The sequence below is a fragment of the Suricata suricatta genome, chromosome 3 (genome assembly GCF_006229205.1).
Source record: "Suricata suricatta isolate VVHF042 chromosome 3, meerkat_22Aug2017_6uvM2_HiC, whole genome shotgun sequence".
Taxonomy (NCBI): Eukaryota; Metazoa; Chordata; class Mammalia; order Carnivora; family Herpestidae; genus Suricata; species Suricata suricatta.
Genome location: NC_043702.1, coordinates 1,932,607 through 1,947,173, shown reverse-complemented (window position 1 = coordinate 1,947,173; position 14,567 = coordinate 1,932,607). Strand labels below are relative to the sequence as shown.

The following is a 14,567-nucleotide window of genomic DNA, read 5'->3' as shown; positions in this document are numbered from 1 at the left end:
CGGGCAGAGCTCCCCGAGCCGCTCAAGCCCTGGCCGGAGGCCGCGGGCGGGCCGCGGAGAAACAGGACCTTTGCTTGGCGGAGCTTCAAGACAGGGACAGACAGACAGGAGAACCGCGGCTGCGGGGCCGGCTACAGGGGCGGCTCCTCTTCCATGGGCTCCTCCTCCGGTCTGCTGCGGTGCAGGGGGGAGGGGTGCGGCGGGCAGGGCAGAGGGGGAGAGGGGACGGTCAGGGGCGGCGCCCGTCTGCCTCTGCGAGCGTCCCGCACCTGCGCCCTTGCCCCCCCCCCCCCCCCCCCCCCCCCCCCCCCCCCCCCCCCCCCCCCCCCCCCCCCCCCCCCCCCCCCCGCTGCCTACCCCGTGTCCTCCTCCCGCTGCCGCCTACACCGCGCCCTCCAACTGCCTGCTCCGGGCTCCCTGTCCCCCAAGAGCGGCCGTGGACGGCCCCCTGCTCCAGAGTGAAGGGTCTCCAAGCGTTTCTCTGGTTCTCTCCTGGGACCCCTGCCCGCCATCCCTCCGGGGAGGGCCTGGCGCAGGAGGCAGGGCCTGGGGGAGAAGCTGCGTCTGCACACAACGGCGAAGCCCCTGCCGTCTGCACAACGTGGCACTGATGGGGAAGGGCCGCCGGGCGGGGGGCACTCACCTCTTCTCCGCGGGCTTCACGCCCACGGACAGCGAGGCCATGGCCGTGAGGGTCTCGGCCTCCTCGTTCTCGCACTTCTGGGCCTCCACCAGAGAGTGTCCCACGGTGGAGCAGAGGCGCGGCAGCGAGCGCCAGTACTGGCCTACGGCAAGGGAGGCAGTGTTACCAGGCCTTCCGGGCCCTCCCGGGGCTCAGCTCCCGGGCTCCTTTAAAAGCATCTCTTTCAGGGGGACGGAAGCCAGGGTGCACCCAGACTCAAACACTGGGCGCGTCCACACGGCCAGCCAAGTCCTCCCAGAGGTGGGGGCACCTGGAATGGGGGCACCAGGGGGGCCCAGGGGCGGTGGGCCATGTGGGCGGGGCCTCCCCTGCCTCTGGAAGCTGCCTGTGCCAAGGCGGCCTCCCACACACACCCTCTGAGACGGAGGAGTGGGCAAGCCGGCTCCTCAGCCGGGAGGCTGGTGGGGAGCACAGGGCGGAGCCTGCCCACAGGACAGTCCCGGTGATTTGGGTCAGCCTGCGCCCCTAGGAGGTCCCTGCAGAGTGTTGGCCCAGGCGACTCACTGTGGATTTCTATGACTTTCTCCATGGACCGGACGGCGTTAGCGTTGGGTCTCTGCTGCAGAACCTTTTCGGGCAGAGGATCAAGCTGGGAAAAAATGTGGAAATACAGTGTGAATAGAGACCGAACCCCCGTGTGCGCAAACAGGACGCTCAAGGTCCGCGCCTGTCTGCTGAGCGCACCGCACACGGAGAAGAGGAAAACCCCAAACGTGTCTATTTACTGTATGATGTTTTTTTTAAACAAAAGTAGATTGTCTTTTTTCTCACGACCCGTAAGACCTCAAGACCTGAGCTGAAGGCAGACACTTGCCCCTACATTTAGCCGCTTTAGGGTGACTTTCTCAGGAGGCCGGGAGGCCTAGTGGTGAGGCGCCGCGTCAGGAGGCGCCGTGCTGAGAGTGGCCGGTGTACCCAGATGTCGGCCTGCGGCCTGTCGGGACACTGCCTGCGACCCCGGCTCAACAGCAGGGGAGAGGATGGCTACTTGTCGGAAACGCCACTTCCACGCCCCCAGTCTGACGAAGAACGCTCGGACGCCCTGCTGACGGCGATCTCCCCAAAATGGGGAAGAGGAAACGGAGACAAGTGAGCAGCAGCTCCCAGAGGGGATCTCTGGCTGCAAGTTCTCCTCCAGTGCGGGCGGCAGACGGTAAGGAGACACGAGACAGCCGGGGGGCCACGGGGCAGGCTGGAGTGTCCCCAGCGTGACCACCAGGCACACGGCTTCACATACATCATGAGAACACAAACACGATTTGGAAAACCTTTGAATGACCGGACAGGCCGACACGATGCGGGGAGGTGTTCTGGGTTCCAGAAGGAAGCGGGACCTGCCCAGGGCACCCACGCATCCCAGGACGGCCCACCGTCCCCCGGAAGAGCTGGCCGCACGTGGACAACACGCAGAGTCAGCCGCGGGGCAGGGCTGGTTCTCGGCCCCCCGCTGAGAGCCGGCCTGGCGTGTGGGCCGCGGTTTGCAGGGCGGGGTGGCGGTCAGCAGCCGCAGACCCTCTCCGGAGGCCCGCGTCCACAAGGCAGGCCGCCGACCAGGCTGCCAGCTCGGCTCCGGGAGGGCCCCGTCCAGAACATCGGCACACAGAGGTCAGCCGGTGTGCACTGGGGTCAGGAGAACGGACGCGGTCCCTACGCCACTCCCCAGGAAACTCCAGTACACGGAACCAGACCCCCCGGGGGAAATGGGTTTTCCGAGGCTGGGGCAGGGCAGTCTGAGCAGGGCCCGTGGCCTTGCAGGACCAGAGGACTGGGGTGTGCTGACAGAAAAGACCCACGGCCGGTACTGGACGTCACGCAGAGTGTGAGTGTGCGACAGGAGGAAGCGACTGAACAAATAAATGGGGACGAGAGACACGTTCCTTAATCCCAAGTGATCTCTGCACACGCCCCCCCAAGACGCGGAGCTTCACCCCTTCCCGTTCCCTGGCGAGTGTGAGCGCAGCCACACTTCCTGACTGGCACTGCGGGGCACGAGCGGAAGGGGGCACAGGACTTCACACACGGGCTCATGACTCCCTTCCCAGCGGTGAGCCACGGGGAAGGCACGTCCTGGGCAGGGGGAGGCGGCCCCCGGCCCTGGGCTCTTCCTCCCCCGTCCAACCGTGAGGAAAAGCCAAGCAAACGTCAATCGAGGGACGGTCTACGCAACACTGAGCGGAGGCGGGGCACCTCAGGGCTCGGGCAGGGCCGTCGGGGGTACCAGCTCTCCAGGATTAAAGGTCTAGTGAAAAAACAGAGATCTGGGTCCTCAAAGACTGCAGTTGCTGAAATGACCCGTTTTACACGATGAAGTAAGTCGGTATAAGATGCATTAAAAATAAGATACTACTCCCGAAGTCATTATTGCACTATATGCTAACTTGGATGTAAATTAAAAAACAAACAATAAAAAAATAAAGGTGACTTTTATGATAAAAAAATAAGACAGTAATATAGGATTACTCGACTGAACTGGACGTTTGAAAGAGAGCCAGACAAATTCCAGAAATGAAAACTCAGATCAGATGAAGAGAAAACCGGAAACCTCATGCACCAGGCCGAGGGGCGGGGCCGTTAACGGTGCCCATGGCCGGGGGTCTCCAGGACTGAGGTGAGGCTGCCCAACCGCAGAGACAAGCAGGGCTCGGGCCGCTGGAGAGAACCGACACCGGGCCACGGAGCCGGCTGAGCAGGGGTGTGGCTGTCCCAGGGTGCCGAGAGAAAGGGAGGCTCACGCACGCGCGAGGGTAACATCATGCCTTAGATCCGAGCAGGCACACGGGGGAAGGTGACGGCCACCACCTTCTCCTGGTGGACGCAAGGGATGTGCTGAAGGCACAGTGGCCCCGGGGGACGGTCTGAGGAGCGAGAAGGAATGAGCAAAGAACACGCGTCAATGCAGAAAAGGCCACGCACACACGTGGGGCCACACGGAGCCACAGGAATGACGCCAACTTGGGGGAATTAGGACAAAAGGAAGAGCCTGCGCTGCCAGTGAGGGGCGCTGGAGGCCCGGGAGGGCGGGGCCGGGCTCCCCCAAAGCACACAGACCTGCAGCGCGCCAGCGCGGCCAGCTCCCGGCAAGCTCGGGCCTTTCCGAGTCCTTGTAACCCCGTCCAGCGGGGTGTCGCTGCCTGTGGCCCCGCCTGGGTCCGGGTGGCGTGGGGAGGGAGGAGGCCGCTGACCGCGCTGTGGGTGCTTGTCAACGTCTGTCTGTCGGCACCACTGCCGGGAAAGCACAACCGCCCCGCAGCCTCCCACCCAGCGGGGGGAACGGAACGCGGGGGCCCTCTGTCAGGCCGTCACGTCGAGAGAAGGTGAGGAGCCAACGGGGACAAAGAGCAGAAGACAGGCGAGTGCAGCGCAGAGGGAGACGCAGACGCGAGTCTGAAAGAAGCTGCAAAGCAACGAAGGACGTTTAGGGCCAGAGTCTCCGCTTAGGGGGCACACTGCGGACCGGCCATGAAAATCAGGATGAAATCCAGCCTTACGCTGGAAGACAGGACGAGAGACAAACACGGAGCGGAAGCCTCGGGACGCTGTCGGCAGCCTGCACGTGCATGAGTGGGAACCCGTCGCTGCACGTGGAGGATAAGGCTCCAATTCTGGGGCGGGACCTAAAACTTGGACACACCTGGTGAAACCGCGTGACGTGCAGGAAGCGAACGCCACCAGGACCAACACGGACGGACGGAGGCGCGCCACGGGAGGGGGTGGCCCGGCCTCCCGAGAGGAGCAGACAGGTCAACAGGGAAGACCACCCGTGCGCGGCACGAGGGGCCTGGGCGACGGGCCGAGGCTCGGCCTCGCGGGGAGGAAGGGCCCCGCCCCCAGTCCACACCGCCTGCTCCCGCCACAGCCCGATCTGGTAGAAACTGGTAACAAATGAGAGCTGTGAGCCTTCAAGCTTGGAAATTCAAACAAACAGAAGAACCACCAATCACGGGTCGAAGAACCGATTGATGGTAATCAGGAAATGCTCAGAAATGAAAAGCACCGGAAGTGCCGCGTGGCCGTGACGCGCCATGGACACGGCGCCGGAGACGCCCGTCGGAGAAGGCAGGTGCTCAGTTTGAGAAGTGAGCAGAAGAACAGAGCAGTCCTGCGCAAAGACGTAAAGAAAACACACAGAAAAGGGGTAGAAACATCTTTTGGGCGAGAAAAAGGACACGGGGGCTGAAAGCCGATTCTCTGAAACAACTTGAATCGACAAGCTGCGGCGGGCCTGGGCGGGCGCCGCCCAGATGCGAACGCGGAGGTGGGCGGGGCAGGGGCCACGGCCGGGGCGCGACCGGCGAGACGGAAATGGCTGGTGGACAACTCTGCCACGGCCTGACCTCCTGACCGCAATTCAAGAAGGGACAGAAGTGTCGGAATCAGTCACCTAGAACGTCCCCACAAAGAAACTCAGGGCGGGGAGAGCCTGCCAGTCACGGAGGAGACGACTCTGACCCTGCGCTCTCTCTTCCAGGGGACGGAGAAAGAGAGGATGCCTACGCGTCCATCAGTCCACCCACCTGCCCACCCATCCCTCCAATCTCCCCCTCTAAGAATACTCGGGAAAACTGCTTCACCAGAAAAGCAAGCAGGGGCTGCCCACAGGCACCTGAAGAGAGGCTCACCCCGCCCAGGGTGCTGTGCGCCCCTCAGGTCGGCAGAGGTCAAACATCAGGGTGCTGCGTGCTGCCGAGGCCCCGCGCGGGGACTTCACGGGAGCCGCCAGCCCGTGACAACCCGGAGGGGTCCCAGGTGGGGAAACGCAGGAGCGGAGCCACAGCGGGTCGGCCCCCCTGTCCCCCTCCCCGCCCACCAGCGGGGACCTCGCATGCGGACAGCGGTGTCCTGGGTGGAGGGTGGAGAGGCCCGGGGCCCCCACACTGGGTGCAGGTCTTCACAGCTGCCGAGTCCCGACTGTCCTGCCCGACTCCAGTATCGTCAGAAACTTCATTTTACTGCTTTTAAGACAAAACTGGTTGTAGAAACCTAACTCATTCCATAAATTCTCACTCTGAAACGGAGGGTGCGTTTGCTGCTTGGGGTGGGGGCTCCTCACAGCCAGCCTCCGGGGACTGCTGGCCCTCCAGGGTCTACGTCATCCTCCTGACAGCCTCCACCACTGTCCCCTCCAGTCACCGTGGTGTGTGTGTGTCACCGCACTGTCCCCACCGCCCGAGAGCCCCCCAGGGGATCCTCCTGCGGCTGGACCGGCGATGCGGGGCTGGCTCTCTGTCCCCAGCTCCTGGCGAACGCTTCTGGAGGGGGAGGGGTCACTGCGTGCGTGCATGAGGAGCACACACGGAGGAAGCGTCTCCCCCGTGCTGGCCACCCTGTCCCTTCTCTGTCATGAAGTCACGTGGAATTCAGGGAAAAGATGACAGACACCCTGAAGCGGAGCCCGTCCCAGTGTTTGCACAGAAGCCCGAGGGGATGCCCCTGGGAAGGGTGTGCGGCACCTGTGGGGTCTCCAGGAAGAACGGGGTAAAGGGACAGAAGGGAAGCGAGGTGGCAGCACAGCGTGTGGCCCGCGGCATGCGGTGTGTGTCCGTGGCGAATGGCGGAGAGCTGCTGCGGGGCAGAGGGCCAGCCCGGTGCGTCCCCTGCAGGCGGGCCCCCGGCCAGCTCGCCCCGAGCAGGGGTCCGGCAGCCAGCACCAGGCTCCGTTCGGGACCACAGGTGCGGGCTGCCCACCGTCAGGAGCAAGGGCCAGGCAACAGGGGACACTTCAGGACTCAAAGTATTGCCCCCGGACTAACAGGGAGTCTGTTCTCTCACTTAGTACTTCCTGGGCAGCGCACTGAGCGCAAATCACTGTTGTCTAAACTCAGGCTGCGTCAGTGAGCAGACCCCGTCCCCAGCCTTACAGTGTCCTCCTAGTGATGGGGGGCTGCCGGGCGAGCTACAACCTTCCAGGAGGGCTAAATCCCCCAGAATGCCAGAAGGTGCCAGACACAGTGTGAACGCAAAGGGGCCCCGGGACACAGGGTGTGTGTGGGTGGGCGGGCTGCCGCGTCCATGCAGTGTCCAGGGGGTCCTCTCTGAGCAAAGACCAAGAGGAAGCCGGGCCAGCAAAGCCACGGCTCCCTGGGGACATGACAGAATGTGGCTGGGCAGGGCAGGCTGGTGTGGGGCTCGGGGTGGGGGCCCTGGTCCATCCTTGGGGGCAACAGTGACTCTCCCAGAGGTGGGGCCAGGTGGCGGTGCAGGCATGGGGAGGCTGGGGTGGGGCGCAGAGAAATGGGTGACGGAACGCCTTCCACAGAGGGTCTGAAGGACGAGAGGCCGTCCGACAGGAGCGGAGGGAGGGTGGCCCTGCCCCTCGGGGCCAGACCCGCTCAGCCCCCAGCCCCTGTGCCCGGGAAGGGGGGCTCAGCCGGAGAAGCGGGCCACTGAGCTCCGAAGCATCACGCTTGTGCCTGGGCTGCCTTCAGAAGATGGCTCCTTTTGGGGGACAAACGGGCCGCTGTAGACAGACCAGAGACCCCCGAGCCGCCCTGATGCTTGGTCTGGAACACTTCAGAACGGCGTCTTAAGCTCCGTCTTCCGAAGGCCGGCCTTGGCAGAAGTGAGCAGGACAACACTGAGTGTCCCACTCGGAGGACGGAGCAGGCCGGCCCCTGCCCACTGTTCCTGGTCTGGGGACAGCGGCTCGGGGCTTCCGCTCGCTGTCTCTTTAGAAAGAGAAGGCGTTTTTCTGCTCCGTGGTTGGTTAAGTGCTGTTGAAGGACCAACGGGTTGCAACATCCTGAACATGGTGCTCAAAGCGTCCCAGCAGCAGGGGGGTCACTGCTCACGCTTCTCCTGTGGGAACAGCCGCAATGGCGGGAAGCCGCCCACGACAGCGGTGCCGGGGCCGTCCACGCCGGGGCCTCCCTCTGGCCGGCACCAGGCCCCGGCCACGCCGGCCGGCTTGTCAACAACCCTCTGGCCCTCACAGTCCACTTCCCCTGGGTCTAGACTGCCGGCCCCTGCTTCCTTCCGGGGACGTCCACAGCGGACGCCACAGGGGGCCCACCCGTAGCTCCGACCCCGCGCCCAGCGCACCATGTCTGCCGGCCCCGCCCAGCTCCCCACAGCCGTGCGCCTGCCTCTCTGCTCCCCGAGTGCGGTCGGGCCCTCTCCTGAGGGACCTCAGCAGAGCTGCTCCCCCAGAACAGATTCCAGTCCTGGTCCTTCCAGGGACACGGACACCCTGACTGTGCCCCAGGGGGCGCCCTGCTCTTCGCCTCCTGAGGGGCCTCCGGGAGCCCTGGGCTGCCGCCTGCTCACTCCTCGAGGCTCCAGGCGCCCACCACGTGCCATGGTGTCCTCGGCCAGATCCCTGCTGTGCCCGAGCACGGCCACGGCCGCTCACTCCTGGGCCTGGCCCCGGCTACGGCTACTTTGCGGGTCATGTGACAAGTCACGGCGGTCTGCCCGCTGGGGCTGGGCGGCCGAGGTGCACGCAGCCATGCTGGGGGGCCAGGGGGGGACGACGTGGCCAGAACCCCGTAATCATCGGGTCGGCAGCCCGTTTCCCCAGCTCTTCCAGTGGAAACACAAGGGCTTGTGGAATGGAGGGGCTGGTTTCCAACAGAGTGTGGGAAGAGCAGGCATGAGCCATGAGAGGGGGTCAAGGGCTCAGACGCAGTGACCACAGAGGCGCGGCCAGCACCGCCCCCCACCGAGGCAGGCGGGTCCCCCTGGAGGGGGAGGCGCTGAGAACAGCACCACGCAAGGGGCCCTGTGAACCGCCTTTCTGGAGGCCAGGGCCACATGAGAGCCTGGTGGCACCAGAACCCACTGGACAGGCCCATCCTGGGGGTGGAACCGGGCGGCTGGGGCCCCCGGCCCCTCACCTTTGCTCTACAGAGGGGGCCAGCGGGGACCAGGCTGTCACCATGGGCCCTGCTCCCGGCTGTCACGAGGGCAGGGCAAGGAGGATGCTCTGCGCAGGGCGGGCACGCCCCCCCCCCCGCCCCCGCTTCCGGGACCGGGGAGGGCCCCTCCCAACATCCCGACACCCGGGGCGCACACCCTGCGTCCCACGAGCGCCTGCTGGGCCGAGAGCCTGACTGGAGCGGCAGCACGTGTGTGAGGGCGGGTGCGGGGAGGGTGCGCACGAGGGCAGGAGGGCTGGCGCCAGGCTGAGTCTGCTCACTGTCCCCTCGTCTCTGTGTGACTCTCCCGGTCTCTTCCTCTCCCTCGTGTCTCCCTGTCCCCGTTTCTGTGTCTCTGTTCCCATCTCCGTGTCTCTGTGCCCGCGTGTCTCCCTTGCAGCCGCTGTGACCACCAGGAGCAGTCGCCCCGGGTCCCTTCCACAGCGTGAGGGTATAGCGAGGGGCGCTGGTCTCACCGGATGCCCCATAATCGCCACCGACCTTGGACTTGGGCAGTTTGAAACGGCACATGATAAAATAGAAAACTGCCCAAATAAACCCTACTCCTGGAGGGGCATGCACCCCAGGCCCCTCACTGCGGCAGGTCAGACTGGGGGCCTCCGAGCCCACCTGCTGGGCTGTCTGCACCTCCGTCTACACAGCTTGGTCTGTAACACTTGTGCGGCACGCTTACATGATTTTTCATGGCCAATGGTCACCGACAGTACAAACCACCCAGAGCTGGAAGCACCCCGTGAAGTGGCTCTCGGGAGCCAGGCCGAGCCCAGATTGTGGTCACCCGGTGGCCCAGGTCCCGCTGTCTGCTACGTGATCCCGATGGGCATCCAGGAGGGCAGACGTGGGATGGGCCCGAGCCCCTGGGCTGGGCCGCTGCGTCCACAGCGCGTGAGAGGGGCCTGGGCAGCAGCCTTCCCGGGCCAGGCAGCGGCGGCCCCGCACAGGGACCCGGCTGGGCCTCCTCGGAGCGCCACCCTCCCTGGGCTTCAGGGCCTCTCGACAGAGGGCTCAGCGGGACGGGAGGGGCGCCCTCGCCCCCAGGGCCTGCTTGACCAGAGCCCCGGGGGCCGTCTCCACCTGGGCCTCCGAGCCACCCTGCCTTCCAGGTCTTCTTAGGACAGCCCACGAGTGGCTCGGGGACGCTGGCACCACGCTGCCACACAGGGTCCATCCTGAGCGGCATGTCCTCCAGCCGCAGTTCAGGGCTGCGTCCCCCAGGCTCCTCCGAATCCAGGTGGGAAGGCGGAGGCGGCCCAGCACAGAGACCGCGGCGCCCGCTCCAGGCACCCAAGGAGTCTGCCCCTCCTCGGAGTGTGTGCACCAAGGCACGGTGCATTGCCTTCAGACGTCCCCCACAGAGGCCCTGGGCCTCCTGCTGCAGGCTGGGCCCATGACCCGGGGCCCCCTGCCCGCGCTCCCCACACCAGCCGCTGGCCTCTCGGACCGCAGAGATGCCCCAGCGAGTGGCCAGAGCAAGCTGTGCTGCCAGGACTAGAAGCCGCCCTATGCGCCTCCAAGGGCATCCGGACACAGGTGTGTGACCCCCTAAAAGGCCTTCGGTTGGCTTTGAAATTTCAGGAAGTGCACGTTTCCGAAAAATACAGTGGCTACTGCAGACCCATTTCGGGTCACACTTAGGCGCTCAGCGCCCCGTGGAGGGCGGCCCTACCCCACTGGCCTCCGTCCCCCCACAGCTGGGCAGCTGTCCCCGCCTGTAGCCCCCGCCGGGAGGGGCGGCCCGGCCCAGCACTGCTCCAGAATGCAGGGCTCCGGGGTGCTCTTCCCTGAAAAGCTCCCTGTCCCGTATGGACCCCCAGACTCAGCCGTGCAGGCCAGCAGCTCCCTGACCGTGTCCCGCGGCCTCGGAGGGGACCCGGCGCAGGGCCCCACGCCCAGGTGTCGCCGGGACCCCATGCACCCGTCTGCAAACCTGCACGGTGTCGCTGTCCCCGGAACTTCCTTTGAACCCCCCTCCCCGGGAAGGGACTGTCCACGAAGGAGGGAGATGGGAAAGTGCACACGCAAGCAAGCACCTTTACGACACCGGGCCCGGACCACCTCCACGGAGGAAAGGGTCTGGGCAGGCCTGCAGCTCCCAGCCCTCCGGCCGTGGACAGGGGGCTCTGTCAAATGCGCGAGGGGCCTGCTAAGCGGGGCGGGGAACGGGACCCCGGCCTGCGTGCGGAGGCGACAGAGCCCGCAGGTCGAGCCCCGAGCCTGCGCACAGAGCAGCCGCGGACCCCGGGCCTCCTACCTCGTTGCCTAGCAAAGCAGAAACACAGGCTTCCGACGCGTCGCAGATGGCCGTGAGGTCGTGGCCCCCCTCCAGGGCCAGAACGATCCGGCCGCCAGCCAAGCCCATCAGCTGCTTCGTCAGGTACCCGAAACCTGCAACAGGAAACGGGAGAGGTGAGTGGAGGGCGAGGGCGGGCCGCAGAGCCGACGCCTGGCCGCGGATCAAAGCCGCCAGAAACGCATTACATCACATCCCAGAGACCCAGGGGGCCGGCGCTCTGAAACACATAATGGAAGCCAGGTCTGATTGCAATAAATTCATTGAAGAATTTCGGTTTGGGATTCTTTTTGATCTGTTTGAGAGTAGGAATTACGGTTTTGGTGCTTTGATTTTATAATGCCGCAAATCATCTCGTGTGGGGGAAGGAAGGAGCCCCAGCAGGAGCCCCCCGGCTCTCAGGCCAGGGCCACAGAACAGACCTCAAGAGCGTGTCCTGGGGCTGTGTCCTGGTAGCCTGGGGACCGGAGACACCCAGGGGTTCTGGCCGGCCACGGTGCTGGGCACACGCGTGTGCACGCAGTCACGGGCACACGCACCACAGTGCGTGCCCCTCCCGGACTCGCGCACCGCATCTGGCGCGTCTGGGTCTCATCAATAGCCACAGCGCACCCCCCGCACCCACCTCCCCTCCCGCCAGCGAAAATGCTTGACAGGCAGAGGTGATTAGCATCCTCGCCAGACCATTCTGATGCGTATTAAAGCTGGCGAAAACCGCGCCCCCCTCAGGGGCCTGTCACAGGCTGAGTCAGCAGTCCGTCCCCTCCTGGAGCTTGGAAACAGCGACAGGCCCCGAGGCCGCCAGGAGGGCCACCAGCACCTCGGCTCACGGCACCTTGTCTGAAGGGAAGGCCGGCGCAGGCCTGAGCGGGCAAGTGCGTGGGTCCGCGGGCGCCACTTTTCCAACAGCATTTGCTCACTCTGTCTCTGCCTTACATTTTGGTCATATTTGCAATGATATTTTAAACTCGTTTCTTATTAACACGTGTGTCACAGTGATCCGTGATCACAACCCCCGTAAAGCTCAGATGAGGGTCAGTGCAGGTTAGTGGTAATGTTTAATTAAAGTGTATATGTTGTTTCAGACGCAACATTACTGCACGCCTAAGACTACACGGTGGTGTAAACTAATTTCTATTTGCACTGGGAAACCCACACACTCGCTGGCCGGCCTCGCTCTATTGTGGAGGCCGGGCCTGAGCCCGCGGGGGCTCCGAGGGGAGCCTGTAAGTGCAGAGGGTCAGGCCACGGGGGGCAGCAGTCTGGCCACGCACGGAGGGGGTACTGGGTGCGGTGTCCGCTCTTGGCCCTCTGTCCACTTGGTGTGTGGGCCCCTGGCCGGGGTCAGGGAGGGCTGAGGTCTGTGCTGGGGCACGGCCACCACGAGGGCCACCCCGTGAATCTGCTGTTTGCCCTGTGTTCTCTGGGGGGTGGGGGGAGGCACCGCCATGTTTTTGGTAAGACCCAGCACAGACACTGTTACTAAAGGGGAGACTTGAAACGCAGAGCACGCCTGGCTGTGAGCATGGCGGAGTCCCGACTGCGTTCCGACTTACATCTGGCCGAGAGGTGGTAGCCGCCCAGCGGCGTGGGGTGGCCCTCCACGGCGTCGAAGCCTGAAGACACCAGCACCACGTCCGGGGCGAACTCGCTGGCGATGGGCATGACCACGGTTCTGCGGAGGGGGTGGGGGGCGACACTGGGTCAGCTCAGGGCACAGTGGGGAGCAGGAGCCTGGCCCAGGTCGGCAGGATGAGGGCTCTGTGGGGCGGCCGGGCTCCGAGGACTCGCACCCTGAAGGGGACTGCGGCTCACTTCACAGATTCAGGCCCCGCCGTGGATGCCTGGGGACGCCACCACACAGGGCTCCGGAGGAGGCTCGTGGACTGTGCTGGGGTGACCCATGACCCCCGCTGACGTCTCCCCCGCGCCTTGGCCTCCGCCCCCGGCTGGCCGCTCCTGTAGGTGCTCCCCGCCCCCCACGCTCCCTTTATGTGGCCCGGATTCCAGATAAGCACAGCCGCAGACTGCCCCGGAACCAGGGGCCCGCAGCTGTGGGGCTGAGAAGACAGGGGAGTCCCCGAGCGGCCACGCTCCCACCCGCACCCCTGCCCCAGGCCACAGTGCCCGCCACAAACACCCGGACGCTGGCGCCCACGGCGGGGGAGGTCACTGGTGCGTCTGACACCTGAGCTCTTCACAGGGACACCAGATGAGCGCACTTAAGAGACAGGACAGATCAAAGGGTGGACGCCCACTGAGAGCCTCCGTGGTCCGGTGGAGCCTCAGGGAGACAATGGTCACGTGAACGCTGGGAAACAGTCTTAGCACAAAACAAGCACTTACGAGCGCGCGGTCTGAGCGCACTCGGTCACGGGGAGCACGTGTCCCAGCCGGAAGCGCCCTGACCTCCTCCGTCACTTACGTGTGCTCTCTGGCTCTATTCGAGTTTGAATCTATCACCACAGACTCCCGGAGTCTCCCTCCGCCCTCTGGGCAGGGCGGGCAGTGCTGCGGCGCAGGCCCGTGTGTCCGGGAAAGGCGGGTGCCCCTCCTCAGAGCTTGACGCCTGGGTGTCCCTGGTCCCTTGGGTCAGCCCTCGCTTCCGGGGCACCGAAGGGCCCAGTCCTGCTCCGGCGGCTTCCCAAGGCCTGGGCGCCCCGTGGCTCATCCCACACGGCCCCTCCCAGCCTGGCGAGCCAGGAGCGCCGAGGCCAGAGGGCGGCAGGGCGGGTGTGAGAGCCGCCACGGTCCCTCCTGCCTCATGTCACAGAATGAACTTGGCTGTGAAGTGTGCCAGCGAAGTCAGCAGTCGCCTCGGGCCCACAGAACCCACAAGGACGGTTTCTCCCTTCGGGAACCAATGGAAGTGCCCGACCTCAGGCCGTGGACGGGGCGAGAGCCCTGGGGCACCGCCCACGAGGGCAAGACCTTGCAGGACGCGAGGGAGGGGCACCGCCGGCGCTGGAAGACCGAGCGAGCCCGTCGGGAGGAGGGCGTCTGTGACTCAGGAGGGGCCTCCGGCTTCCCTCCGATCAGGTCGGGCACTGGGAGCGTCTGCGGCGGAGCCAGGCGCCCGCTTCACCCCCGGCCCCCGGCCAGCCCAGAACCGCTTCAGGAACCTCGCGCCGGGCGAGCCCGGGAGACCAGCGCCGGCTTCGGAACCTCTCGTTTGCTTCTGTTTCTCTCTCCTCTGAGGCCGCGCCCTGTGCACACGGCTGTGTTGGGACTGCCTCGGCCACAGGCTGGCGAGGGCAGCTTCGTGCAAGGTCTGCACCGCGGGGACGACCGTCGGGCGCTGCAGGACGGCAGGCCAAGGGCCTGAGAGCAAGTGGGGTCTTCGGGCCGCGGGGCCTTTGCTGCCACCACTGGATGCTGACCTCGTCGTGCGAAAACAGCCACACCCACACACAAACACAGGCGCAGTATTTCCGCTAAATCTTAAAAACCATGAGGTGGGGGGCGCCTGGGTGGCTCAGTCGGTTGAGCGTCCAACTTCAGCTCAGGTCATGATCTCGCGGTTCGTGGCTTCGAGCCCTGAGTCGGGCTCTGTGCTGACAGCTCGGAGCCTGGAGCTGCTTCAGATTCTGTGTCTCCCTCTCTCTCTGCCCCTGCCCTGCTCACGCTCTCTCTGTCTCTCAAAGAACAAAAAACAAAACAGCCCCATGAGTTGGGATCTGTCCCACGCCCACCTCAGACT

The 14,567-nt window shown here is 65.1% G+C and overlaps 1 protein-coding gene across 3 annotated transcripts in view; it reads right to left on the bottom strand.

Moving 5' to 3' along the window:
• Nucleotides 1–6: 6 nt before the first annotated feature.
• Nucleotides 7–14,567, bottom strand: part of HDAC4 (histone deacetylase 4) — a 236,661-nt gene continuing 222,100 nt past the window's right edge. For all 3 annotated transcript variants that reach the window (XM_029933520.1, XM_029933523.1, XM_029933522.1), the window contains 5 exons: nt 12,424–12,542; nt 10,829–10,962; nt 1,208–1,292; nt 644–785; nt 7–174 (listed from right to left, as the gene is read on the bottom strand). In XM_029933520.1, coding sequence (XP_029789380.1) covers nt 132–174; nt 644–785; nt 1,208–1,292; nt 10,829–10,962; nt 12,424–12,542 — 523 coding nt within the window. In that variant the 3' untranslated portion in view covers nt 7–131. The remainder of the gene's footprint in view (nt 175–643; nt 786–1,207; nt 1,293–10,828; nt 10,963–12,423; nt 12,543–14,567) is intronic.